At 39.2% G+C, this 24579-nt stretch overlaps 1 protein-coding gene across 1 annotated transcript in view; it reads left to right on the plus strand.

Moving 5' to 3' along the window:
• Positions 1–24579, plus strand: part of LOC117537167 (prominin-1-A-like) — a gene marked incomplete at its 5' end in the record, with an annotated part of 88733 nt that overhangs the window by 54393 nt on the left and 9761 nt on the right. The window contains 14 exon segments of the mRNA XM_034202307.1: positions 6522–6642; positions 7077–7140; positions 7455–7544; positions 10624–10853; positions 11348–11422; positions 11619–11682; positions 12046–12205; positions 12640–12792; positions 13447–13570; positions 14167–14270; positions 15054–15138; positions 21041–21187; positions 23315–23386; positions 23518–23610. Coding sequence (XP_034058198.1) covers positions 6522–6642; positions 7077–7140; positions 7455–7544; positions 10624–10853; positions 11348–11422; positions 11619–11682; positions 12046–12205; positions 12640–12792; positions 13447–13570; positions 14167–14270; positions 15054–15138; positions 21041–21187; positions 23315–23386; positions 23518–23610 — 1582 coding nt within the window.

Consider the following 24579-nt stretch of genomic DNA (forward strand, 5'->3'; position numbering starts at 1 on the left):
GGCTGTTGTCCGCACGTCGACGTGTGTGTCTAGGTGTCTCGAGGACTCGGACGTTGTAAAACGTGGGAAGTTTCAGGCCGATCGGACAATGTCTTTGAGTTACAGCAGTAACACAAACATTGTGTTTGATGGTGGGTGATCTGTCGCCATGGCAACGGCATTTGATGACACCCCATAATATGCTTAGTTGTGTTGAGGGCTGCATCGTTATCAAACCTGTGAAGTTGTGTGCCGTTTGGAGCATGTTAACTGGAATTATGAGAAAACCATGTTTCACGGCGACCATTTTGTTACCATGGCAACCGATTTCAATAGGGTCTTCGCCGACCTAGGTCTCAGACCCTAATAATAAAAATAGTTGCTACTAGCTGCTGCTAATGCTATCACGTTTTATTTACACAATAATACGTGTGTGATTGCCACTGGTCTGCTCCTGAGAAACACAATTATTATATAATAAGACGTTTGATGTCTTTAGGAAACTGCGTGGAAGTTTAAATATGTCCGAATACATTAGTGCGGCCCTACACTCCAATTTGTAGTTATAGTTGCTTCTGGAATAAGCTGATTCACTACCCTATTCACATACTAAACAAGCTGCTAGGTTATCATATATGTGTTCAGCTCACAAGCTTTTGAATACAGGTCACTGAGGTCAGGCTGGCACACAAATGCTTAATGTTTAAACATGTGAATCTAATGTTGTTATGGCATTGCAGCAAAAGGCATTCCTGCACAGCACCTAGTTTTGCACATTAAATAAAAAGAAACCGCAATAGCTACATTATTTACTTTAGTTTGTACAATAACTACATCTTTCATGTGCTTCCTGAGTGATAGGATAATAAGAGTAAACAGTTCCAGCAGTGTGAAAGCAGTGAGGGACTGTAGGGCAACTGTCCAAGCCGAGCAACTACATTCAGGCTGAATGCAGGGCATTGTTGGAGTTTGTAAAAGCTATGGAGCCACCAGACCATGTAACACTCACTGCCCAGCCCCCAGTAGTGGCCTACATACTGGGGCAGTGCACTAGTTTGATTGCTCTTCTTCTTCTTCATCTGTTGTTGTGGGGCTTACACCCTAAGGCACAGTTTCATGTGTCATTTGGCTTTCGCTCAACCAGGAATCACAGCCCTTTTACTGAGTAGCTAGAGGTAAATCTTCGTCCCGCTGCGTTTTAAATTGTCCCCTGTGGTCAATAAGAGGCACATTATCAACAGGCAGCCATACGGCGGTGCACTCAGTGCCCACAGTTTGAGCTGGAGGGTCAGTTTTACGAGTTGCTGTCAACAAAGACATGTGGTGAAGCGGCACGACAAAACTCAGTTTCACAAAGTGAGGAGCTGTTATGTGGGTTTTTAAAAAGGCCACCTTCTACCTGAACATTACTATTCAACATGTTGGAAACAAGCATGGTTAAATACATCAAAAGTACACTAACGTTTTCGTATTTTCACAGTCACACAGCTCAAGTTTAGTAATGAAAAGACGTTTTGTAATGCATTGTAATCCTTTCACTTGTATTCAAGTTAGATGTATAGCATTGCTTAATTAATAACAAAAGCTATTTAACTGGATGGACTGTAACATTTCTCTTTAATATTAGGGCTGCTCAATTAATCGTATTTTAATCGCAATTACGATTTTGGCTTGCAACGATTATGAAAACAACATAATCGAAATAAAACGATTAGTTTTTTTTTATTGGTTTTTCAGTTGAATTATTCTTAAAGTTCATGGTAATCAACTGTTGAAAACATACTCCTCAAAAAAAAAAGTTTAAATGTATGTTTTCAAAGTAAATGGATAATCATTTTTAATAATCGTGATATCAATTATTGACCCAAATAATCGAGATTATGATTTTTGCCATAATCGAGCAGCCCTATTTAATATGTGATATAAAAGACATAATTAAAGGTGAAATGAAGGTGAGAACAGCAGGGGGAGTGCGTCTGTAATCAAGCAGTCTGACATGCTTCCTGTATTCTTTATACATCCGTAGGAATCAGTGAGAAATGGGTTTTCTAACATAAATTCACTCAACAGCAGCGCTCAACTATTTTCTATCACTCCGGCGTTCCCTGCATGTCATCTCGAGTTTGTTTGATCATTTTGTAATGAGACACAAATGTGTGTTTCATTCTGTCTTAACTCCCGATTTGATGTCACCACTTCTGAAACTCTTCTACCACACTCAGACAAATCCAAACTCAATTTTGCTAAAGTGAGGCGGACAGCCGTGTACTACACAGCTCATTGGAAAGCGCTTGGCGTTGTTCTCAATGAGTCTTTGTTTGCCTGCGGATTCCAGTGACCTTGCTGGACACCGGCAGGGAGAGGGAGTGAGCGAAAGACAAAGCAAAAGAGAGGGAGGTTGATATAGGAAGAGAGGGCAAAAGAGGAGACAGAGGAAGAGAAGAGAAAAAGGAAAATAAGAAAGCACGAGAGGTAAAATAATCAGAGAGGGGTACAAAACAAGTCTTGAGCAAGAGAAAATGAGAAAAAGAGGTTTAGGGGAAGAGACGTGGATGAAAACAGACGAGCCGGAGCGGAAAGACAAATGAGAAAGAGCTGGAGAAACAGAGAGGAAAGTATGATAAACATACAGACAAACAGAGACGGACAGTGAGTCAGAAGGTGTGTGTGATTTATAAATGAAAGAGAGGGTTATGAAAGTGTGTACTTGTGTATGAGAGAGAGACAGAAGGAGGGCAGAGAAGTGTCTGACAAAAGGCTTTTGTTTTGAAAGTGGCCATTTTGAATCTTCTCCTGGTTCCGGATGGCTCCACTTCACTTCACTGTCTGTGTCCCAGCCTAGTTGTTTGGCCTAGTTTCTCATTAAGTCTCCATTTATACGACGACAGCGTTTACTCTGTGTCGGCCCGCTCACTATTTATGGCAAACATCATTACGGGTTCCTGGAGACTAGGCGCAGCTTGATGCCACGCTGTTGAAAAGAGTTTCTCTCGAGGGCAGCGCGCGATCCTGTAACATTTGTTCTTTGTGCTAATGCGTGTTGAAGCCTGTTAAATACAAGTAGCAAACACTTTAAATACGTGCCAACCATTTTTTTAACCAGATAAGACCCTCTGACATTCAGGTTGTGACTCAGCTGCCGAAACAGCTACCGATTTAAAGAAAGAGAAGAAGAAATGAATTCACAATGTCTCATTTGACTGTCAGAGAATATAACGCGACAACGCTCTTCTGCAGCCAATTCTCAGATCTAATAAATTGTTAAAAAGGACAAAAATGTAAGGTTATTTTACAAGGATGGATAAGCAAGTGTCTTCTTTCTTGTTTGTAATAAGTTTACAAAAGAAAAAAAGGTCTGATCTTCAAGAAACTTAGTTAAAAGAGTGTAGCATAAGCCAAGGAAGAACCCATTACAATTTGGAGCAGATAAGAATCACGACTGATTCACAAATTAATGTTCACTTCCATTACCATCGGGAGATAGGATGTAGCCTTGTCTGTTCTCCCTGAGTGCCCTTCTAATTGTTAACTAAGACTAATTAGCGGTGATTGATTAACCAACTCCAGCAGGTTTTCAGCTGTGGCTTATTGATTTCTATGCTGTGCGAGTATTAACTGAAAAGTGTTGGTTGACATTTCAGTTTAGTGTGCAACAAGATCAGTAATAACTGTTATTTATCAAGCCTACATTTCATTGTAAGAGCTGTTTTATATCATTGTAAAATAATTATCTTAACCTGCTTGGATATGAAATTAATTCAAAAGTGTTATGATCACCGAACCTGAAAAACGTCAAAAATCTGCAGAACGATTATGAGCCCTATAATACTCAAATCTACTGTATGATTGATTACTGCTATGTGATTGGGTATTTAATATTGACTCTGATCTGGTGTTACATCATCAATATACTCTACTATATTACGAAGGTAATACTTTGCACATGCGGTGTATGAAAACGCATTGTGAAAACGTGTCTGCAGTATATTGCAGGTTTGGATTAAAAGGGTTACATCCACAAAGAGAGACTCCCACAGTAGAGACTGCTCACACACACACACACACACACACACACACACACACACACATACACACACACACACACACACACACTTCAGTGGTTCTCAAACTTTTTTCAATAATGTACCCCCTTTGAAAAAATATTCAGCCATGTACCCCCTGATCAGCGCAAAAACTATTTGTTAGGGGGAAAAGCCTATATAAAGAGGTACAGTACAGCGCTGCACCATCAGTGTCTGATGTATTAAAACAACAACCTTGTAACTGAGAAACACTTAAATGCTACATTTCAAATGTTTACAATCCATCACTAAATTCATGGCAAACCAATTTTAACATCATGCAATAACACTAAGACGACATTAGTTGCTTTGAACTGATCTTTTTAATAAGTTGTACAATTTAGTGAGAAATATGGGCTTGTGCTTCACTGAGGATCTTTGTTATTCTGACAGGGAGGCAAACTGCAGCTCTTACACTTTGTGTTTTGAAATATGTGTAACTCTGTTAATATAAAACCCACATTGCTCGTTACTTTTCCTAAAATTGGTATATTTATTTATTTGTTTTGGGGCGTGGGGAATGAAGAGAAAAAGATATATGAGCATTTTATGAGCATGGGATTTTGACCCCTCATATAAACATATGCATAATGCTGCGCTATACTTTGCGGCCACACGCCGTTGCCAAGCAACGCTTATTGTTTAGGTCCTTTGATAAGCAGGCAGTCATATCATTAGCTAGAACTAGCTAGATCTGATAGATTTGGACATAAACGCGAGAGAAGTCTAACCGGACGCAAGAGAGGGATCAGAGATCAGATCAGCTGCTGCTGACGGAGAACACGCAGCTCTGCATGATCACAGCTCCGCCGCTGTGACGGACCGGTGAGCAAAGCAAAATACACTGAGAGTTAGACCGAACACACTTAGCTAGTTTATCTACTCTGGAACTAGCTAAACTAGTTATACATATATTTATTCTTTACTGTCGGGTCACTTATTACAGGTTCAGCGAGGGAGAGGAAAAGAGAGCACCCCGTTTATTGTTCCCATTTTATTATCCAGAATTACTGTAAACCTTTGAATAAAGTATTGAATCTTCTATTAGTAGTTTGTTTAAATATTTGTTTATATTTTATTCATTAACATAAATCTCACGTACCCCCTGCAGTACTCCAACGTACCCCTAGGGGTCCGCGTAACCCCATTTGAGAACCACTGGTCTACTTCATACATTAACAACAGGACGATGAATAGGGCATAACCTCACTTTGCATCCTCTGTGGGCTCACATACACACACGCACACACACACACACACACACACACACACACACACACACACACACACACACACACACACACACACACACACAGGCTGTTGTGCATGCCTCCACAGAAGCACAGATAAACAGGTCCACATGCAGAGACCTCGGCCTTCTTATACAGTGAGTCACAACAGCCCGATTCATCTCCATTGATCTAAACCTTTTCAGTATCCTCTGAGTCAGTCCTCGTGTTATTCCTTTCTGCGAGTCATCTTGCATCATTCATAAAGCGGCTTATTCCACTGAAGCGTTCCTATAAATGAGATTCACTATGTTATACAACCGCAATGTCAGAGTGTTGCTTCACCATCCATCGTACAGACGTTTTTTTGACCATCTGTTCAGAAGTTAATCAACCCGTAGAGCCCATCCATGCTTACATGCAGTAATAAAACAGATATATAGTGCTAGCTGGGATATGCTGAGGCAAAATAATTCAGCTGGGATGAGTCATAGAAACGGCTTAATATTATGGGATGTCTTTCTCTTGATGTTGCTCTAGCTAATTAAGCCTTGTACCGAGCTACTCGGGTCTGTTTGAAGTATACAAGACACTCACTTTAATGGTTTGCTTTGTGCAATTCTGTGTACTTACATTACTTTTGAATATGTTTACAACCCAGGCTCCTCAGATATATAGATAGGGCTTCAGTGCTTATTGTATATGTACACACATTTCTATCTGAGTTAATTTCCTCCAAATATCGTCCTGAAATGTATCGATTATATTGAAAATGCAGAAATTACAACCAACCCATCTCGTACTGGAGGTTAATAATATAAGGCAGCATTATCATGTTGTGCTCTTAGTCATAATGCATGATTGCTAAAGTATGTGAGATTATTTTAGCTTACGTATCATTTTGAAAAACACACATTTATGACCTTTAAATTGGATTCATTTTGGATTGGACACATTTTATCTGTGTTGGTAATTGCATATTACTGTGATTACAAAAACTGTCTGTCAAGGACATTAGGCTCATTCCACAGGTGCATTCAGGTGGAAGTTTTGAAAGAAAATGTAAAAAGTAAATGGTAGTGCACACTGACCCCTACTGTTGATCACATGTTATCACCCTGTTCTGTAAAACCCACCCCATGGCTCACTGTGGTGATTAAAGTGGAAGCAGCAGGGTCACTCAGTGGTTAATGGAGACAGGAAAGGTCACTGTGTTTGTGGTTTTGTTTAGGATCGGAGTGCTGTGTGCCTACGCTGCCAACCAGAACCTGAGCTCTCAGGTGAAGAACATCCGGAGATTGGTGAACAGCAACATGAGGGACCTGCACACCTTCGTTAATGACACGCCAATGGTGAGACAGTAATGTAAAGTGGTATTCTGGAGAAGATACGGTTGGATTTTCTCTTTGCTTTGTGTCCTATAGCGCCAACGCAATATTAAACCATGTTAAATTACAATAAAATACATTGTAAAACAGAACCATGGATCAGACAGCAGATGGTTGGTTTGAGAATAAAGCTCCTAGTAATGGACATTTTAGCTAGTAAAATAACTTGAGGAGCCCAGGCTTTGACATTTACTTTACTTATAGGTGTTGCATTGGAACTGTTTGTATTGTCGTGATGGTCCTTTGTATATTAGGTAATTTTCTCCATTTCATTCTGACTGAAAATGACACTGTGCTATGCTTCGAGTGTTTCTTGCCGTCTATGACGAAACTAATAACCTAATTTTCATTTGTTTCCATTTGTAACACTCTGCTCTCTTGTGTTTTCCTGTTTGCAGCAAATTGATTACCTAATATCCCAATACGCCACAGCCAAGAACAAAGTCATCTATGACCTAGATAGTAAGTAGACCTCCTCTGCGCCTCTGACGGTAAATTCAGAGGACAGAAACGACTCACTGAGTTCTCGCTCTCGGTCATATATCATGCTTATTATCCGAATTCACTGTCTACTGTCCTTGATTTGTTTTCATAACAGATTTATGACATAACAAGGTGTAGAAACCAAAAGCAGTGCCTGTTATAGAGGATCTCTCGAGTATTCATCTCTACTTTTGTGATAGTACAGCAGGCATTTAAGTTACACATGAACTTAATAAACAAAAGGGACTGTTTGTTTGTTTTCTTCTGCTGATCTGATGCTGCGTTCTCTACAGATATAGGTCCATTATTAGGTGGAAGGATACACGATCAGCTGGATAAGGAGGTCCATCCTGCATTGGACAGAGTTCTCAATATGGCTGGAGGTACGACTGCTTACTTTTCATTTCCTCTTTATTACGATATGATCAGGTTATTGTCAGCTGCAAGACACTGATGCAAAATGTTATCAAGTGACATAAAGAACCTAGCTTTTATATCAAATGTAACCCATTGTTGCACAAAGACTATATTTACAATGATAAGGAAATGTCTTTGAATATAGTATGGCAATCTTTGGGGCAAATATCTGTTAGATCGCACGAAAAATCATACTTTTCAGGAATTTCATTTAACCCTTAGATGCATAAGTGGGGATCTTTTTGACCCGGTGAGGTGGTTTTCTTGAAGTATCTTTGTAATTACATTTTTTTATCTTTTCATATTCCAGCTATTCCTCAAAAAACATGTTTTGGATATCATGCCATTCAAATTTAAAATGTACATTTTAAGAAAGTGTAGTTTTTGTATTAAAAAGCTTCCATAAGTGGGTCAAAAATGACCCGCATGCATTTTCTATGTGATCCTATGGGAACCTTTGATTCTTATCACCTGTGGCTGTCAGGAATACATTCACTGTGGACCACACTACATCACAAGTGACACCTCTCAGGAAGATTATTTTACACAGCAAGATCTGAAACCTGTCAGTATAATAATAATACATTATATTTTTATAGGGCTTTTCAAGGATCGTTTTACAATATAAGGGGGGGGGGGTATAGGACTATCAAACTTGATCAACCGGCATGGATTGATGGGGGGTGGGCTATGAGTAGACACGAGGAGAAGAGATGCGTTTTGAAAAGGGACTGGAATACTGTGAGGGTCTCAGAATAGCGGAGATCTTTGGGACAATATGTTCCAAACGTTTTTTTTCAAAATGTCTAAAATTATAAATAGTGAAAATTAAATATAAAATATTTCTAGCGTGAACCAAAATATAATACTAAATATTATACAAGTGATTCTTCTTAATCAAAATGACAAAAATTGCATAAAAACACATATTATTCTAATACGGGTCCTTTTTGACCCACTTATGGAAGAGTGCAGGGTCCAGTCACTCGTGCATCTAAGGGTTAAAAACATTAAGAGAAAGGCTAACATTTGGGTTATTGAATGTCTGCATAACTTTGGTACTCATCATATGTGTTCATATAGAAATACTTGATTGTGTTCATTGTATTTAATGAGAAACAGCCATTTTCTAACACTTTTTGGAAGTCTATTTGAGACGAAATCACCTGTTCAGATTGTCATATTCTGCCATGAAAACAATATACAGTAATGTTTTTTGGAAACACATTTTCATGGAGATCAATGTTAAACATCAGAGTTAATAAAAGCTGTAACTTGTAATTATCTTTTTTACTTGTTCAACATGTATATGTTATGCTTTTTTATAAAGTGAAAATCGAGAGAGTCATCAAAGGTAACAGTAACTAAGTAACTGGAGAATTTACCCACAATCATGTGACCCCTGACCTTGTGACACCAGTGTTGCTCCTGTGATTTGTTCCCTTGTGATCCTCCTTGAGCACTTGGATCTGAGCATCGTCAACAAGCAATTCATCTAAATTAAAACTGCACTACGCCACTAAAGATATTTGGTTTTATGAACTCGCAATCCAGAAATGATGTTAAGCAATATCAGTGCCACTTTGTGACTTTAAAGATATATCTCATACAGACTTGTAAACTTGCATTGATTTCTAAAGGTGAAAAGCACCACCAACACACAGCACAGATGTTTTTTTGAGTGCTTTCACCACATCAATTGTTGTAATGAAGATATATGATGTACATATATAAACCAATATGTCTCACAGTGTTGCTTAGTGCAGTTTTAAGTTAATGGCATCACCAGATCTTGCCAAAATCACAACCCTTTTCTCTCCAATTGTGTTTCCCTGCTGTGAAGTGAGCATACAAAGTTGTGTTTGTTTGACAAGTCCTAGTGCTTTAACTACATGTAACTAATATGACAGCACACTCCCTGTAAATTCATCAACCAGACTTGTAATACAACAGAAACAAGCATTCAGCAATCATCCAGAAAGTTAAGGTGGTAAAACGCTTGATTGCAGATGACTGGAAATTAAGTTTGTGTCCTATGTTGTGTCAGTCAAAGATTTAAAGTATCCGGTATGAATAGCGGTGTTGTATCAGACGTACTGCTAGGGCTTTGTAAGATTAATAATTTGAGAAAACAGTTATAATGCATTAAGCACATCCACCTGAGTACACACACTGTTTCCCCTCCAACACTCTTGTATCTCTGTTATGAATGTGCATGCCAGTGTTTTTTGCATTTTTATCCTGTTACATTTTAAAGGTCTGCTGCAGGCTTCTCTTTGATTGTTAACTAACACTGGCTGTTGTCTTGTGATGCATACAACAATTGCAGGGGAAAACTTGCCAAAAGAAATGGCAACAAATTCACATTAAAGCATTCCTGTTTGGTTATTGTTTGCCGAAAGCTGTTTGGCGAGAGAAGAGTCCAATTTCAGACGCAGGAGATTCACACAGACACACTCTATATGCCAAACCTAACAAACTCCAGGGATTGAATATGAAACTGTAAGATATTCTCGGCTCAGGCCTAGTCCTAATAATAAGTGTAACATGAGCCAGTATTACTCAGAGTCCATTTTGTTACTGGCCGCTAAATCTGTTTGATTAGTAAAACAAAAAATCCTCCAGAAACATTGACAAAAAAGTTATTTAACCTCTTTGAAAATAATAGTGAATTAACATACTTCCTAGTATAACATTTACACGTAGTTTCCCAGGGCAGAACTTAAAGATTTAAATCAAATGTTAATTATGAAGTCATTAAGTAATCATTATTGTCCTTATGAGTAATTTTGCCGCTGGATCTCATTAAAAACATTTCTAACAACTGTTTTTAATTAAAATTGTTACCTTGAAAAATAGGTTGGCTAATGAGGAACTGAATAGATTATGCTTCACAATCCAGCTGTATCAACAATGGCTCAACTTATTGAAAAAATGTGAAAGAACACATTTCTAAAGAAAACAAGGACAATGACCCTCTATTGTTCTATTTTTTCACTTTTTTGGGAGGAAAAATTGTGTTAAGAGAGTGTTTTGTTTTATCAGCTATGCGAGAGACGAAGGAGGCTCTGGAGAACGTCAGCATGGGTCTGGAGGTTCTCCAGGAAGGAACGGGGAAGCTCAACTTCAATCTGAGCCTGGTGCGGACCAGCATCAACCGAACGCTCAGCGACCCGGGCTGCCACGACGAGGAGTCGGACGCCACCTCCGCCCAGCTGTGCCGAAACATCCGCCAGTCCCTTTCCCAGCTGCAGATCGGAGCCAACTTCACACGGGTACTAAACTCAGAGCTAATATGACTTTGTTCTCACTGTACTACAAAAAAATGTGTACACACTTGCACTAATTCCAAAGATATTGAAGTGACTGTTATTTTGTATATATTGATTGTTGTGTTTTTATCTTAATGTATGCATATGTATAAATGTGCATTTTTGTATGTTGGATTGTGGGATACAGTATTTCGATCTCTTTGTCTGTACACACAAACTGAAATATTGACAATAAAGTTGACTTTGAATTTGATTGAATTTTACTAAATGGTTGCTGAACTATTCGGATTTTGCTCCTCCACGAAAACAATGTTCGAGCCATTAGTCTGATAACTTAATTACAACCGAATCTTGAAATACTGTCTACACAAACTCATTTAGCATTAATGTATGTTAGGGAAAGGACAGGGATGACAGAGTTGTTGATTATAAAATGTTGATGTATCTCTGTGAATGTGAACTGTATATAATTGCTTCTGTGTCTGTTTGTCTTTCAGCTACCTAAAGTGAACGATCAGCTGGAAAAAATGAACGATGTAATGAGAACGGACCTCAGTGCGATCGTCCAGAAGGTGAACCTAGAACATAAATCTATAGATATTCTTACATTGTCATGTTATTGGCTCGTTGGGATTTATTGAATGTGCTTGTTTCAACACGTTTTTTAAGGTGGTTTGTGTACTTGTGCCTCAGTCAGTGTTTTCCAACAATGGAACAAAATGGACCAAAAATTCCATGTTCAAACACTTTGTCTTTTTTCTCTCACAGGGCTACTCCTCTTTGAACGACACACCAAATATGGTGATTGAACAGACCAGAAGTGTTGTTGAGAGTAAGTGTTATTTTACACGACTAAACTGTCTTCTTAAAGCCAAACATTTCAGTTGTGACTACACCTAAATAAACCACTGAGATGTTTTACTTCTTCGTACAACTCTTTTATTCTCCTACCTTGAGAGTTTGCGCAACATAAGATATATTTTAAGTTAGAATTCACACTTAGCTTTCCAATTAAAATCAAGTCCAACTTAAAATGCACTCCATCTTTCATTTGTGTAACGTTGAATAATTTAATATTAACCAGTCTTTAAGTGTGTTCAATTGGAAGTGTAGCTGGCGGCTTTATTACTTTATCTATTATCTTAATATATGTTTTTATTGAAACTGATGGATTATTGATGGCTGTGTCTCTCAGGTGTGCAAGGTTTGATGGACGGCATTGGAAATAACATCAGCAGCTTCTCCAAAGTGTTCCCTGTGCAGAGTTGCCTTTCCAACTTCACTATCGCTATCAGCCATGCCCATGCCAAGATTGAGGAGTACTACCCTGAAATTGACAAACTGGATTTCTACAGGTGAACTCATCTCCTATTCTTAAAACTGTAAGAGTAAAACAAAGGTAGAGAGAAAGAAAAACATACCTTAAAGTGTAAATACAGAAATGTGCTCTGTGTCAATGCTTGTGTTTTAGGTTTCTGCTCTCTAGCATTCTCCTTTTAGGAACTACAGTACAAGTAATGTGTGCTATAAAAGCTTGCCCTAATATTTTGCATTAATGAAATATTCATATGCGTTCAACATTAGTTCAGTTTAAAATAGTGCACTCGAGGGAAATCTAAGATAATTTAGGAGTCATTTTATTTTCCTGCATCAAGCTTATGTGCCGTTTTATAATAATTGGTTTTTAGCTTTGGCTTCCTTGTCTTACTCAAACACATTTTCCATCCTAACTTTGTCATTTTAAGGCCTCTTACAGTGAAATATCTAACTGTGTGTCTGCTGCTGGCAGGTGGATTGGCTGTATTGCTCTGTGCTGTATGGTGGTCCTGGTCCTGGCCTTCAACTACCTGGGCCTGCTGTGCGGCACTCTGGGATATGACAAACACGCCTCACCTACGACACGAGGCTGCATCTCCAACACAGGAGGAACCATGCTCGTGGCGTGAGTGAACTTTAAAACTGAAGGAGGAGGTTTTTGTCGAAAAATAAATCTTTGATGATGCCAGGGTTCAGGTCACTGCTAGAAATGTCGTTCAATTTATTGCTAGTTAGTGCTAGTGCTAGTTACTCTCAACAACAACTTCTATTTCTGCCACAACTACTGCTACGATTTATCGTACATATAAGCTAGAGTACTTCAGAAAAGTGTAAAGACCAGAGGATTTATTCAGAGTCATGGAAAAGAACCAAAGTGCATTTAGGAACAAAGTTGACCGAGATATTTTATTGAATGCAGAACCAGAAAACAATAACTTTAGTGCATAACATTGTTTAAGGCAAAATACGGTAATTTACTCGAACAGTATTTGTTTCCTACATGATAAGGAAATCCCGTATTTAGGATTTAAAAGGCTCTCATACAAAGGGGAACAAATGTTTTTGAATTTCGAAGCATAAAGCTTTGACAAAGTATTCTAGATGTCGTGATTTTTGTCTTATTTTATATCTAATTTGAGATACTTATTCACATCAAAATGAAACCTCCGCTGATCCTTTTAATTCCCCTCTTTCCACCCATTCCAGTGCTGCTACACCTCCATCTCTGCTTGTTCAGTATTGTTTCTGTACCTGACAGCCCGTGTGTTCTCCTCCACAGCGGCGTTGGGTTCAGCATCATCTTCTCCTTGGTGCTGATGGGAGTGGTGACTGTCATGTTCCTGCTTGGAGGAAACATGGAGAAACTTTTCTGTGAGCCTTTCCACACCAAAGAAGTCTTCAAGGCAAGTCAGGAGTCTCCGGGAAAATAAGCACATTCAGAACTCTTCAATGTGCAGGAAGAAAATGTACAGGGTATCTCCATTAGGGATTTGACCTAACAACTATTAAAATTATATATGTCTGATCGTAGCATTGAAATAAATGTATGGGTTATTAGTGCCGGAACAAAAGAACAGAAAAATGGTTTAAATATTATTTTGGTATCATTTCCTTCTGTGCCTCTCTCAGCTTTCTTGCTGTTTCAGTTCAAAAAGGTGTAATAAAGGGATCATCAACATAAAGCCTTTCTTACTCCAACTGGATACAAAAATATTAGTTCGGACTAGTTCAACCATTATGACCGTATTTAATGACTTAATTTAGTTTTACCACAGCTATACTGCCAGGAAATAAATGGATTGTAACAAGAAATTTTCCATTTTAGTTACAAAACTAAATACAGGAATTGTGAAGCAAGAATGCCGCTTTGTTTGGGTTTGAGTGTTTGTCTTGAAGTATCCTAGCCTTTACTTAATCAGGCCACACTAATGATTGTTTTATTTCCTTGCTATGATAATTATTGATCACTCCTCCTCTTCCTGGCTTTCTCATCCACCAGGTTGTGGACACGCCATATCTGGTCAACCCAGAGTGGAAGAACTTCATCCCGGGCTACATGTACAACGACTCGGACCTGGAGCTGACAGCAGAGAGCTTGTACAGGCAAGGAACAACTTTTATGTATTTAGATGACCGTTTAATGTTTGCCACCTTTCAGAAGCAATCCTTAGGACATTATTATATTCCTCACAACCTACTCCACATCTGTCTTCTCTGCATTTCCTATTGAGATCTGACTAGACGGCTAAATGAATGAAAAAACAAACAATTTATTCAATAATAAGCTGTGGAATTACTGGATGAACAACATGCTGCTTATAATTTAGTTTTGGCGCAGGCGTTGTGTCAGGCATCAAGTATGCAACTGAATATGTTATATCCTTTGATGGGGATGCAAATGAGAAGGAGAGAATGTATTAACCTTGAGAAGTTAATTAGCATCATTTGTCTACAATATCTGTGCTGCTTTTCTTCAGCCTCTTTCTCAGTGGTTACATCAGCTTTCATCATCTCCTTTCAGTGAGAAGCTGCATGCTCAGTAAAGGGGATGGCAGTCTTTATATACTTCCAAATAGAGCAGTGTTTCTTTGACTTGTCTTTTCTTTGCCAGTATTAGCAAGCAGTGCTAATACTGTGTACATGATGTGAGTCTACATGGTATGCAGCTGCCTAATGTTATCGTGGGACATTTATCTGTGTTATTTTGGCAAATATTCCAGGCTTTTTGTGTAACGGTACAATGTTTTCTGTCAGGGAACATGCCAATGTCATGTACTTCCAGTCAGTTTCACTTGGTGGCAGCAAATGTTTTCAATGAAAAACGATTAAGTTGACATTTCCTCTCTCTTTTCTTCTTTTTCTCCATTATGTCCGTGTCTTTCTTAGTACTTGCAAAGAGAACAAAGGCATCTACTCAGCCATGCGTCTGGACAAACTCTTCAACATATCCTCCTTCCTGAACTCTACAGTGGTCAGTAAACTCAAAACACAACATTAAAACATTCCTTCATATGCAGTGACTAACCAAGTATCTTTCAAATCAAATCAAGTTTTATTTATATAGCACATTTATAAACGATGTTTGGTCGAGCCAAAGTGCTGTACATAAAATAAAAATAGCCTACAGTAGAGACACTTTACAGCAAATACAACAGCACAGATTGTTCAGAATATCAGTATGAGAAAAACGACACTCTCTATCCTTAGACCCTCACATCGTACAAGGAAAAACTTCCAGAGAAAACCCACAGTTTAAAGGGAACATGGGAGAAACCTCAGGGAGAGCAACAGAGGAGGGATCCCTCTCCCAGGACGGACAGACGTGCAATAGATGCCGTGTGTAAATCCAAGAGATAATACATTTTACAGCATATAGACCGAATGTTAGGAAATGCATGTGTCTGTAATAAGAAGATGAATCCACGAGGATGTCAGCTACAATCCTGTGGAAGCCATCAGGGAAGCAGCATGACGAGACCCAAGGCAGGACCGCAGAGACAGGTTCAGCCACGACCCGAAGTCCACGACTTAATCCAGAACTCAGGATAGAGGATCCAAGACACAGGACTACAGCAAGAGGATCAGCCTCGACTCCGGATCCCGGCGTAGATATAGATACAAAACAAGAAAAAAGATTTGGCTGGGTTAATCGGAACAAGAGAATACACAGACACAGACAGAGAGGGAAAAGGTCATTGGATAAAAGTTATTCTTGATAACCCTCTAGATCTTTATAATACAAGTATAAGATTACGGATGTATTTGCAAGTTACAAACGATTCAACAAGTTCTGGTGTCACTTATTTGGCAAATGTACAAACAAGATACTTCTCAATACATGTATGTTTTATCAGCACTCGGTAAAGGCCCTGTCACACTGTCCCGAAATTGACACCCGATGGACACACGAATATGGAATTGTGAATTTCGCACGAAGATGGCCCCGAACCACACACGAAGGCAACATTTACATTACATTTAAGACATACAACTGCAATGAAAGTACCAAAAACAATTATGTTACAGTACTATGATACTGTACTGATATCTTCAGACTTTGTTCTTTACTTTATCCGTCGTTATATGTAGAAAATATTACGTTTTCTCCGTAATGTTGTTTCCATAACAACAACAACTTCCTGTCAACTGTCCTTCAAAATAATATATTATATCCTTTTTAGTTTCACAGAACACAAATTGGGTTATTTACATAATATATTTACATGATTTTGTTGTGCAATAAAGCAACCCGATGGACACACGATAAAGGAAATGTTCAAATTCGGCTGTGATCGTAGCAACATCGGGCCATTCGTGAGGGCATCTTAAGCCTTCGTATGACCGCCGGTGGAGTTTCTCAGGCTCCGGCAGCAACTTCGTGAGCGGTGGCAAAATCTTTGGCATGCCAAAAAATTGCCGAAGGACCTTGCGAAGGTTCATTTTCGTGTTGAATTCGTGTGTCAATTGTGCCCTTCGTAAGGCCATCGTGAGGGCATCGTGTTATCATCGGTGCCATCGGGCATTCGCCCCGATCAGAGTGAGGGTGAATGCACCGATGATAACACGAAGATGACACGATTTGACAAGATGTCCTCACGAGTGCCTTACGAAGTTGCCGCTCACGAAGTTGCTGCCGGAGCCTGAGAAACTCCACCGGCGGTCATACGATGGCTTAAGATGCCCTCACGAATGTCCCGATGTTGCTACGATCACAGCCGAATTTGAACATTTCCTTTATCGTGTGTCCATCGGGTGTCAATTTCGGGACAGTGTGACAGGGCCTTAAGGGAGTTCTATATTGTACTGTACAGGTAGTTTTGATTTATCTGAATCTATGTTGGTGTTGTAAGGTATACTATACTCTGCAACTTCATGTAACAAAAGTATTGGCAGAATATACAATAAAGAAGGCATTGTACTACATTCTCAAACCAAAGGTAGAATTAAGCAATTTGAACATGTAGCTAACAGTGATGTAGTGTCCAGAAATCTTCATCCTTGGCTGCAGGATCTAATTAGCATTACCTAATGATTTCTTTGCTGCCAAAACAAAGTCTGTGCTGACGGCCGATAGCTTTGACATGCCTCAGCCCTTATCTCAGTGTACGCCTGAGACATTACACTGATGTATGTTTCTATTTCTTTTTGGCTGCGAGCCAGCAACTCCTGCCTGCCTGAGACATTCAGTACTTTCCTGTCAGTTGGCAAAACTGTCTTGGCTTGTCCAAAACAACAGCTGGCACTCTTTCTGCATATTGGTCATTTATCTTCATTAAATGCCGGCACGATGCAAGTTTCCCAAAGTGTGTCATCCTACATGATAGGATTTGGGAAACAAAAAAAGACTATACAGTAGGTCAGTTATTTAATTGTTTGTGCAAAAGCTATAGTGAAAAATCCTATGAAATATTGAGCTCCCATTTACCCATAATGAACAGTCGCAACATGCTTAAAACATTATTGGATCTTTGAAATTATTTCATCTTTTCAGATATTGAATAGCTGTCTATTCCACATTAAAATATCCCCTTCTTTTCAATCTGAGCAACAACATACATTACATTCCCATGGTGAAACATGGTTCTCAATCAAGTCACTGTGATTATAGAGATATTGGTCTAATTCTTTAATGGGGGTTGAGATGTGAATAAAGTTGTTCTTCAGCTTGATGGTACTGTAGTGTCATTATCATAACATGTTAATCAGACCTTCTTAGTATCATATCCTCTTGGTCTTTGAGAGAGACCTTTTGACTTCACCATAATGCATACCAGATGATATGCTCACCTGTTGTCAATACATGTTGTCCCATAATAACTAAACGTACCATATTAACATTTCTAACATTATTAACAGTAATCGTCAAACAGTGCTTACCAGACATTTAGAAATAGCCAAAGTGTTGGTAGGGTAGTCCTCCATTCATTCAAACCTTTATTTAACCAGGTGGTCCCATTGAGATCATCGATCTCTTTTTCAAGGGAGACCTTTCCAACATGGCAGCAACTAGGTTACAACATGAACATAAAACAACAGATAACACAAAAGGACTTCGTATTTACAGGGCTACATTTACATACCTAAAGACATTGACAAGTACCAACAGTATCAAGTATCACTGCACCTATCTGAGCTTTAAAAACAGGCAGTGGAACCAATTTGCTCAGTTTCAAATATTTTTCAAGACTGTTCCAAGCAAGAGGAGCTGCGCACATAAAAGCTTCCGTCCCTAAGTCAGTCCTTGCACTTGGCACATGTAACAAGACCACATCATGTGATCTCAGGCAATAGCTACCTGCAACTCTCTGTGTGATCAGAGAGCAGATGTAAGATGGGAGTTTACCCAACATGGCTTTATACTGTAGATGAACATGTACCAATGACTGAGCCTCCGTACAGTAAGTGAAGGCAAATCAGGGTACAGTGATGAGTAAGTGCTTTACAGTTTGTAACAAATCTCAGTGCACTGTGATAGGCATCATCTAACTTGATAATGAGCAGGTGCATTCATATAAAGCAGATCACCATAGTCCAGCACAGGTAAAAAGGTTACAGAGACTCAGAGGTTGCGCTAGACTTTTTCACTGCCCGTCATTTTGACGGACAGGATCGTAACATTTCCGTCAAAATTCAGTATTACCCGTCGGCCTTTACAGAGAGAGAGAGAACTGTCAACGGGGGGGGGGGGGGAAAGAGCACAGTCGTGAACCGTTTGCGCCGTGTTATGCATGCCCACTGCACCTCGCGGGAGTGCGCACAGCGTAAAGCCAAAACTCACAGACATTTCAATGATTTGTAGGGCAAAGTTGGGTTTGGAAACGGTATCATTTCCTTTTTGGCAGGCATGCTTAACACCGGAGCCTCGCTGCAGGGAAACTTTGGCGCTGTTCCGAGTTTGTTCTAATCCGTCAAAATGACAGACTGCTTTCAGATTTTTCCGTCATTGTTAAAAAAAATCCGTCATAGACGGAAAATATTCGGTTAACGCGACCTCTGCAGAGACTAGCCTTTTCCTGGCCTCAAGTGAGAAACAGGACTTGTTTCTGAAAAAGAAACCTAGCTTCAACCTCAGCTTTTTAAGCAGATTATCGACCTGAAATTTAAAAGAGAGGCAATCGTCAAGCCAGATACCAAGGTATTTATAACAGTCAACCACTTCAAGTACTTGTCCTTGCGTAGTAACAATATCCAAAGTGGTCTCTGGTGTCTTTTTAGCTTTTGAAAATAGTATACAGTACATATGCCGGGCCTGTAAGTGGCGCTGTACTTCCGCCACAAAATACACCAAAAGCAGCCAATAAGCCCCCCGAGCATGGTTGCCATGGTTGCCTGGTTGCCCTTCTGGTTATTCTCCGCGGTGGATTTAGCAACATGTAGTTCATGTGGTTCTCCATGTCCACTTGTTGCTGATGGTTGTGGTAGAGGAGCTGTAGATTTTGCACTAACATCTGTATCATGGTCAGTAGCGTCTGGAGCACGAACGCAACCCCGTGATCCGCCATTGTTGTTGTTGTTGTTGTTGGCGAAAGGCATCAGCAATGATGCGCGGGTGAGCAGGAGAGGTGGGGAGAGGCGGGGCTATGATCGTATAGGGCGTACACACGGAGCCGCAAGCCTTTTTTCCCCAGACCTACCCACCGTTATCAAAGTGTATCGTTTGAGGGCTCCGTTTCCGCGGCTCTGTGTCGGCCTCGTGTGGACGAACCGTCTATACGATAAAGTACCCGTTTCGTCTCCGTGTGGACGGGGCCTAAGGTTGTTCTGACTTTACTACCCTTTGTGTAGCTTAATCTGCCAATTAAATTGATTAACTGATAACACATTTAAATGAATTCCATCTTTTAAAGAAAAAAATAACTCAGTACAATGACTATTCTGAGAAATCCAAACCATTGTCAGCCTTGGGGTAAACTCCTGTTTCGGCATTTAAGGGTAAAGTTAAGAGAAACATTTTAGGAAACAAACATCTCCATTGCCAACATCTTTGTTGTGTTCTCTTCAAAGTGCCATAAAAAAGCTTGAAATTACATATTACTTTTCAAGCCTTTTGGAAAATCATATTTTTCACCATGGATCTCTTTATGGTTATGGCTTTCATAAACGACAATACAATAAACCCTTATTGGCCCATAAGGTCATTGTAGAAATGTTGTTTCATGTCTGCCCAGGAATAGATGTCGTCTCTTGGTTGAATAACTTGGTTGGGTAAGAAATGTAAGAAATGCATTCCAATTTGTTCATTCATTTAGCAACTTTCAACAAAAGTGCTTTATGCATTAATAAGGACTGCAATTAAAGGTGGGGTAGGTAATTTCGGAGAAACCAGCTCGAGTGCGCTAGAATTTGAAAATACATAGCCGGAAAAAATCTGCCACTTCCTCCTCCAACACACACGAACGCGCATATGACCAATGAGGGCACGAGATAAGTTTGTGCACAGATGGAAGGCTGTCAAAGCACTTAAGATATTCATTGCTATCGGGATGTTAAGAGCATTCCATGGAATATAACAAGTGTATCTCGAGACGGTTTCTCAAACTTACCTACCCCACCTTTAAGAGTTACAAGAATGATTTGTCCACACAAACAACCTCAAGAAACGTAATTCTGGTATACTATCCAAACCACATCTTTAAAATAGTTTGTCACCCTAGTACTAACGTTGTTGCTTAGCATTTTTGTAGGCCTATCATTATGTTAATAATTTGTATGTATTCACCCTGTTCAAAGACTAAAACTGTGACGTACATAGAAACCTTGGTGAGAGATGTGAGATGTTAAGACTATTTGAGAATCCAAAATGTAAAATAACATAATCAAGCCGTAGTGTTTTACATGCAGTCTCTGTTAAAACGGTTCCTTTTTGTTCACAGTTCACTAAGGATGTGGTGAGTCAGCTGGAGAGCGTTAAGATCGACCTGAGGGAAATAATCCTGTTGGAGGCCGAGGGGAAGCAGAACCTCGTGGATTTCTCTGACGCAGGGCTGTCAGAAATCAACTATGCAGACTACCTGGAAGAGGTGACACATAATGCATAACGTAACCATTAGGGGTGCACGATTCGATTCGATTTCTTGGGGTCACGATTTGATTCACAATCGATTCGTGATTCAAAATAGCTCAGGAGTCTGCCCTGTGAGGCATGAAGAGCGGACAGAGTGAAGAGGATTTCCTGGTGTGTTTCCCTTGATGCTGCATAAAGTCTAAGTGCCATGTTAGCGGGACATTACGGAGCTCACGGCATAGAAAAAATGGAAAACAGCGTAGCGGCAAAACTGAAAAATGTGAATCGATTCTTGGAATTTCTGAATCGATTCTGAATCGGAAAAGAGATAGAATCGCGATTCGTATGTGAATCGATTTTTTTACGCACCCCTAATAACCGTTAACTGCTACAATTGCCATGCTTACATTTTGGATTCTTATTATGAACTTTTTGCTACTTTGTAATCGAACTGCTGCACCACAATTTCTCTTAGGAGAAATAAAGATTTATCTAATTCAAAAACGTAATAAGTATAATCCCAGACAGATCACACTTAAACTGTGCATGATTCAAAATCAAATACAGAACAAATGAACTGAAGACAGAAAAATACATTCACATAATAACTATATATGATCTGTTTGGAAATTACAAAGTAAAAGTCAAATATAAAATGTAAGAAATATTCTGAAACGTTACTTTAGTAAAAGAAGCAATATACCACATTGTGAAAAGTAGTAGAATATTTGTTCACTGATGCCTTTGTGTAATTAGCAAGTTTAAGTGAAATATAAAAAGAACATTGTCCCTGTGATATGCAGTGGAGTAAAAGCATAAAGAAGCATTAAATGAAGATATTCAAGTAAAGTAAAAGTACCTCAAATTGTAAGTACTAAGAGTAAATGTACTTCCATTCTACCACTATAGGCTCTGACGTCAATTCATTAGTGATATCTCTTTATACATACCAGTTCAATGAAAGACCAGGGTAAATATTGATAACAGATTGTTCTATACATATACTATAATGGTATATGTACTTTAAAGGACTGTTACCAGAAATAGCATGGTTCCTAAGGGTCTGTTAAACCCCCCCCCCCTCCCTGGCTGTCAGTTAACATACAGCAGGCAGCCATGCTTTACCCAATAGGAGCTGTGACCTGACACAGTACACTGGGTTCTGTTGAGCATCACTGAAGCCTGATTATCCAAAAGTATTCCTGCCAAGGCAGAGAGAGCGTAGGAACAAGCCGGGACTCGGCACTCCCGTCTTCTTCGACACTACCTGTCAGGTTCACTCGCATGTATTTCTTCTGAGAGCAAAGAAGAGGTTGAAGGACTCCATTCAAGTGCACCACCTGTCCTGATTCACAACTCACTCTCAACAGTCAGGAGGAGAGGTTTGAGGTTCTTAAACTTAGATAATAATAGTGTATTATGAGAGCAACTCTAGTAGAAATATATTACAGAGAGGATCCTTACAATTATGCAAGTTTCCAAAACCCTTGTCTTGGCCATTTCCTGCAATATCTATAGAACATTTAATCTAAATAATCTTTTACTTTTTGGCAAATTAATTACAATTGAGTGTAGGGAGGTTAAAAAAAAAGAGATTGTGTATTATTCAGATGATCAATAGTTCCTTTCTTTTTTTAAATATTGTGGTTTTAATCACAAACTGGTACATAGAGACAACATTTCTCTGCTGCTAAACACACTGAGTTGATCTTGTGCATAATGTAGTGATAGCACCATGTTGGCTTTTTATTTAATATTTAGCCACTACTATGTTTTCATTCCTTCTAGTTATTTGTACCTCCTGAGTACATGGATTGCCTCTGAGTTTAATAAGTGTTTAGTGCTTAAGCATTTGCTTCCAAAGGAAATACTGGAGCAGTGAAGTGGTTTTAAAATTCAACGTTGCCCTATTGATGTGTGTTTTTACTACAGCAGCTCAGGCTAATTATGTCTCAAGTTAACAGTCATTCCAAGGAGCAGTGGGATTTTTGAAATGTAAAAGCAACAAAATGAAGTCATTTTTTAAAAGTGTTTTATTACAGTATGCAGCTAATAATGGATGATATCTCCAAGTGTTTTGCCCTCCAAAATTACCATTGAAAGAAGATTATTTATTCCTCTCTTTATACCCGCGTACCTTCAGGTCAACAAAGGAGTTACAGTGATGGACCTGCTCACATATGCCAGAGAGCTGGAGGCGCAGACAGACCTCATGGTAAGAACACCTTGGTGCTTTTATACTTTACATTACATTTAGCTGACACTTTTAAGGCTAACATACACACATGTTTCTTTAGAGATACATCATTAGATTAACTTGGTTCTCCGCCTGTGTGTGTGTTTCAGCCCAGAGGCGGTCTGCAGAGCTCTCTGAAAGGTCACATCGGCACTCTGCGGCAGATCCACGCTCAACAGGTCATCCCCATGGAGCAGGCCATGGTAATGCCTCATTATTATTTTTCTACTGAAATCGCTAAAAAACGTTGCAAAAACAGCAGCTTTTATTGTATTTTCCATCTAAATATGTGGCTTAAATCAGTTGTTTTACGACGGGGAAACAATGAACTGGCACGATATCAGGGTAGAAAATATTTGCTAACCTAGAAGTTTTCTCGTTAGAATGTTGTCGAGTTTGGCAGTCAGTGTTGAAGAGGAATGGACCACATTTCTTAACCACAGTGGCCTTAAAAGACCAGAGAGCAATGCAATGCCGCGGGGCATGTTGTGTGCGACTGAGGGATGCTTTTTCTTGTCAAAAATGTACAGCTCTTGTTCTACTATTGCTGTGAGGGCAAGTGCTGTACGTTCTTAACAATTCTTAGCTTGGAGGGTTGCTCGGGGACACACTGGGAAAAGAAAAAATATGTTTTATTAATTGCCAACTCCTGCCCAACAGATTTGAAATCAAAAATAGAATTTAAATAATATTGATAATAATATAAATATATCTATATAAAAACTAGATCAAATGACTATTGTTTATATAAAAATGATAGCGACAAAGTCAGAGAATTGCTTGGAGGGAGCATTTTAATGTCTTTGAGCTCATTGCTTTGGTGTTAGGGCCCGTAACGTTACAATACAGCAAAGCCTTATTATAATTGTAATTATAGCTCTGTATACATATATCAAATAAAGATGTGCGTGTGTAGGACAAAGTTCATAGAATAAAAAGGTAGAAAACAGTATTGCATGTACGTAATGTAACAGTCCAGGCTTAACAGCAGCAGTATTATGATAGTACGGCGAGATGGTGGGGGCCAAAAACAGAGCAACAAGAGAGTGAACTTGGACTAATATACATTCATCAGGTGGCCAGAAACACAACTCTAAATGATCGCTAATGTTGAATGTGTGTAAATTAGCAGCTAAACATTTTACAAAGTGATGTGTTCACAGCTTGTTTCA

This window comes from Gymnodraco acuticeps, unplaced genomic scaffold, assembly GCF_902827175.1.
Source record: "Gymnodraco acuticeps unplaced genomic scaffold, fGymAcu1.1, whole genome shotgun sequence".
Lineage (NCBI taxonomy): Eukaryota > Metazoa > Chordata > Actinopteri > Perciformes > Bathydraconidae > Gymnodraco > Gymnodraco acuticeps.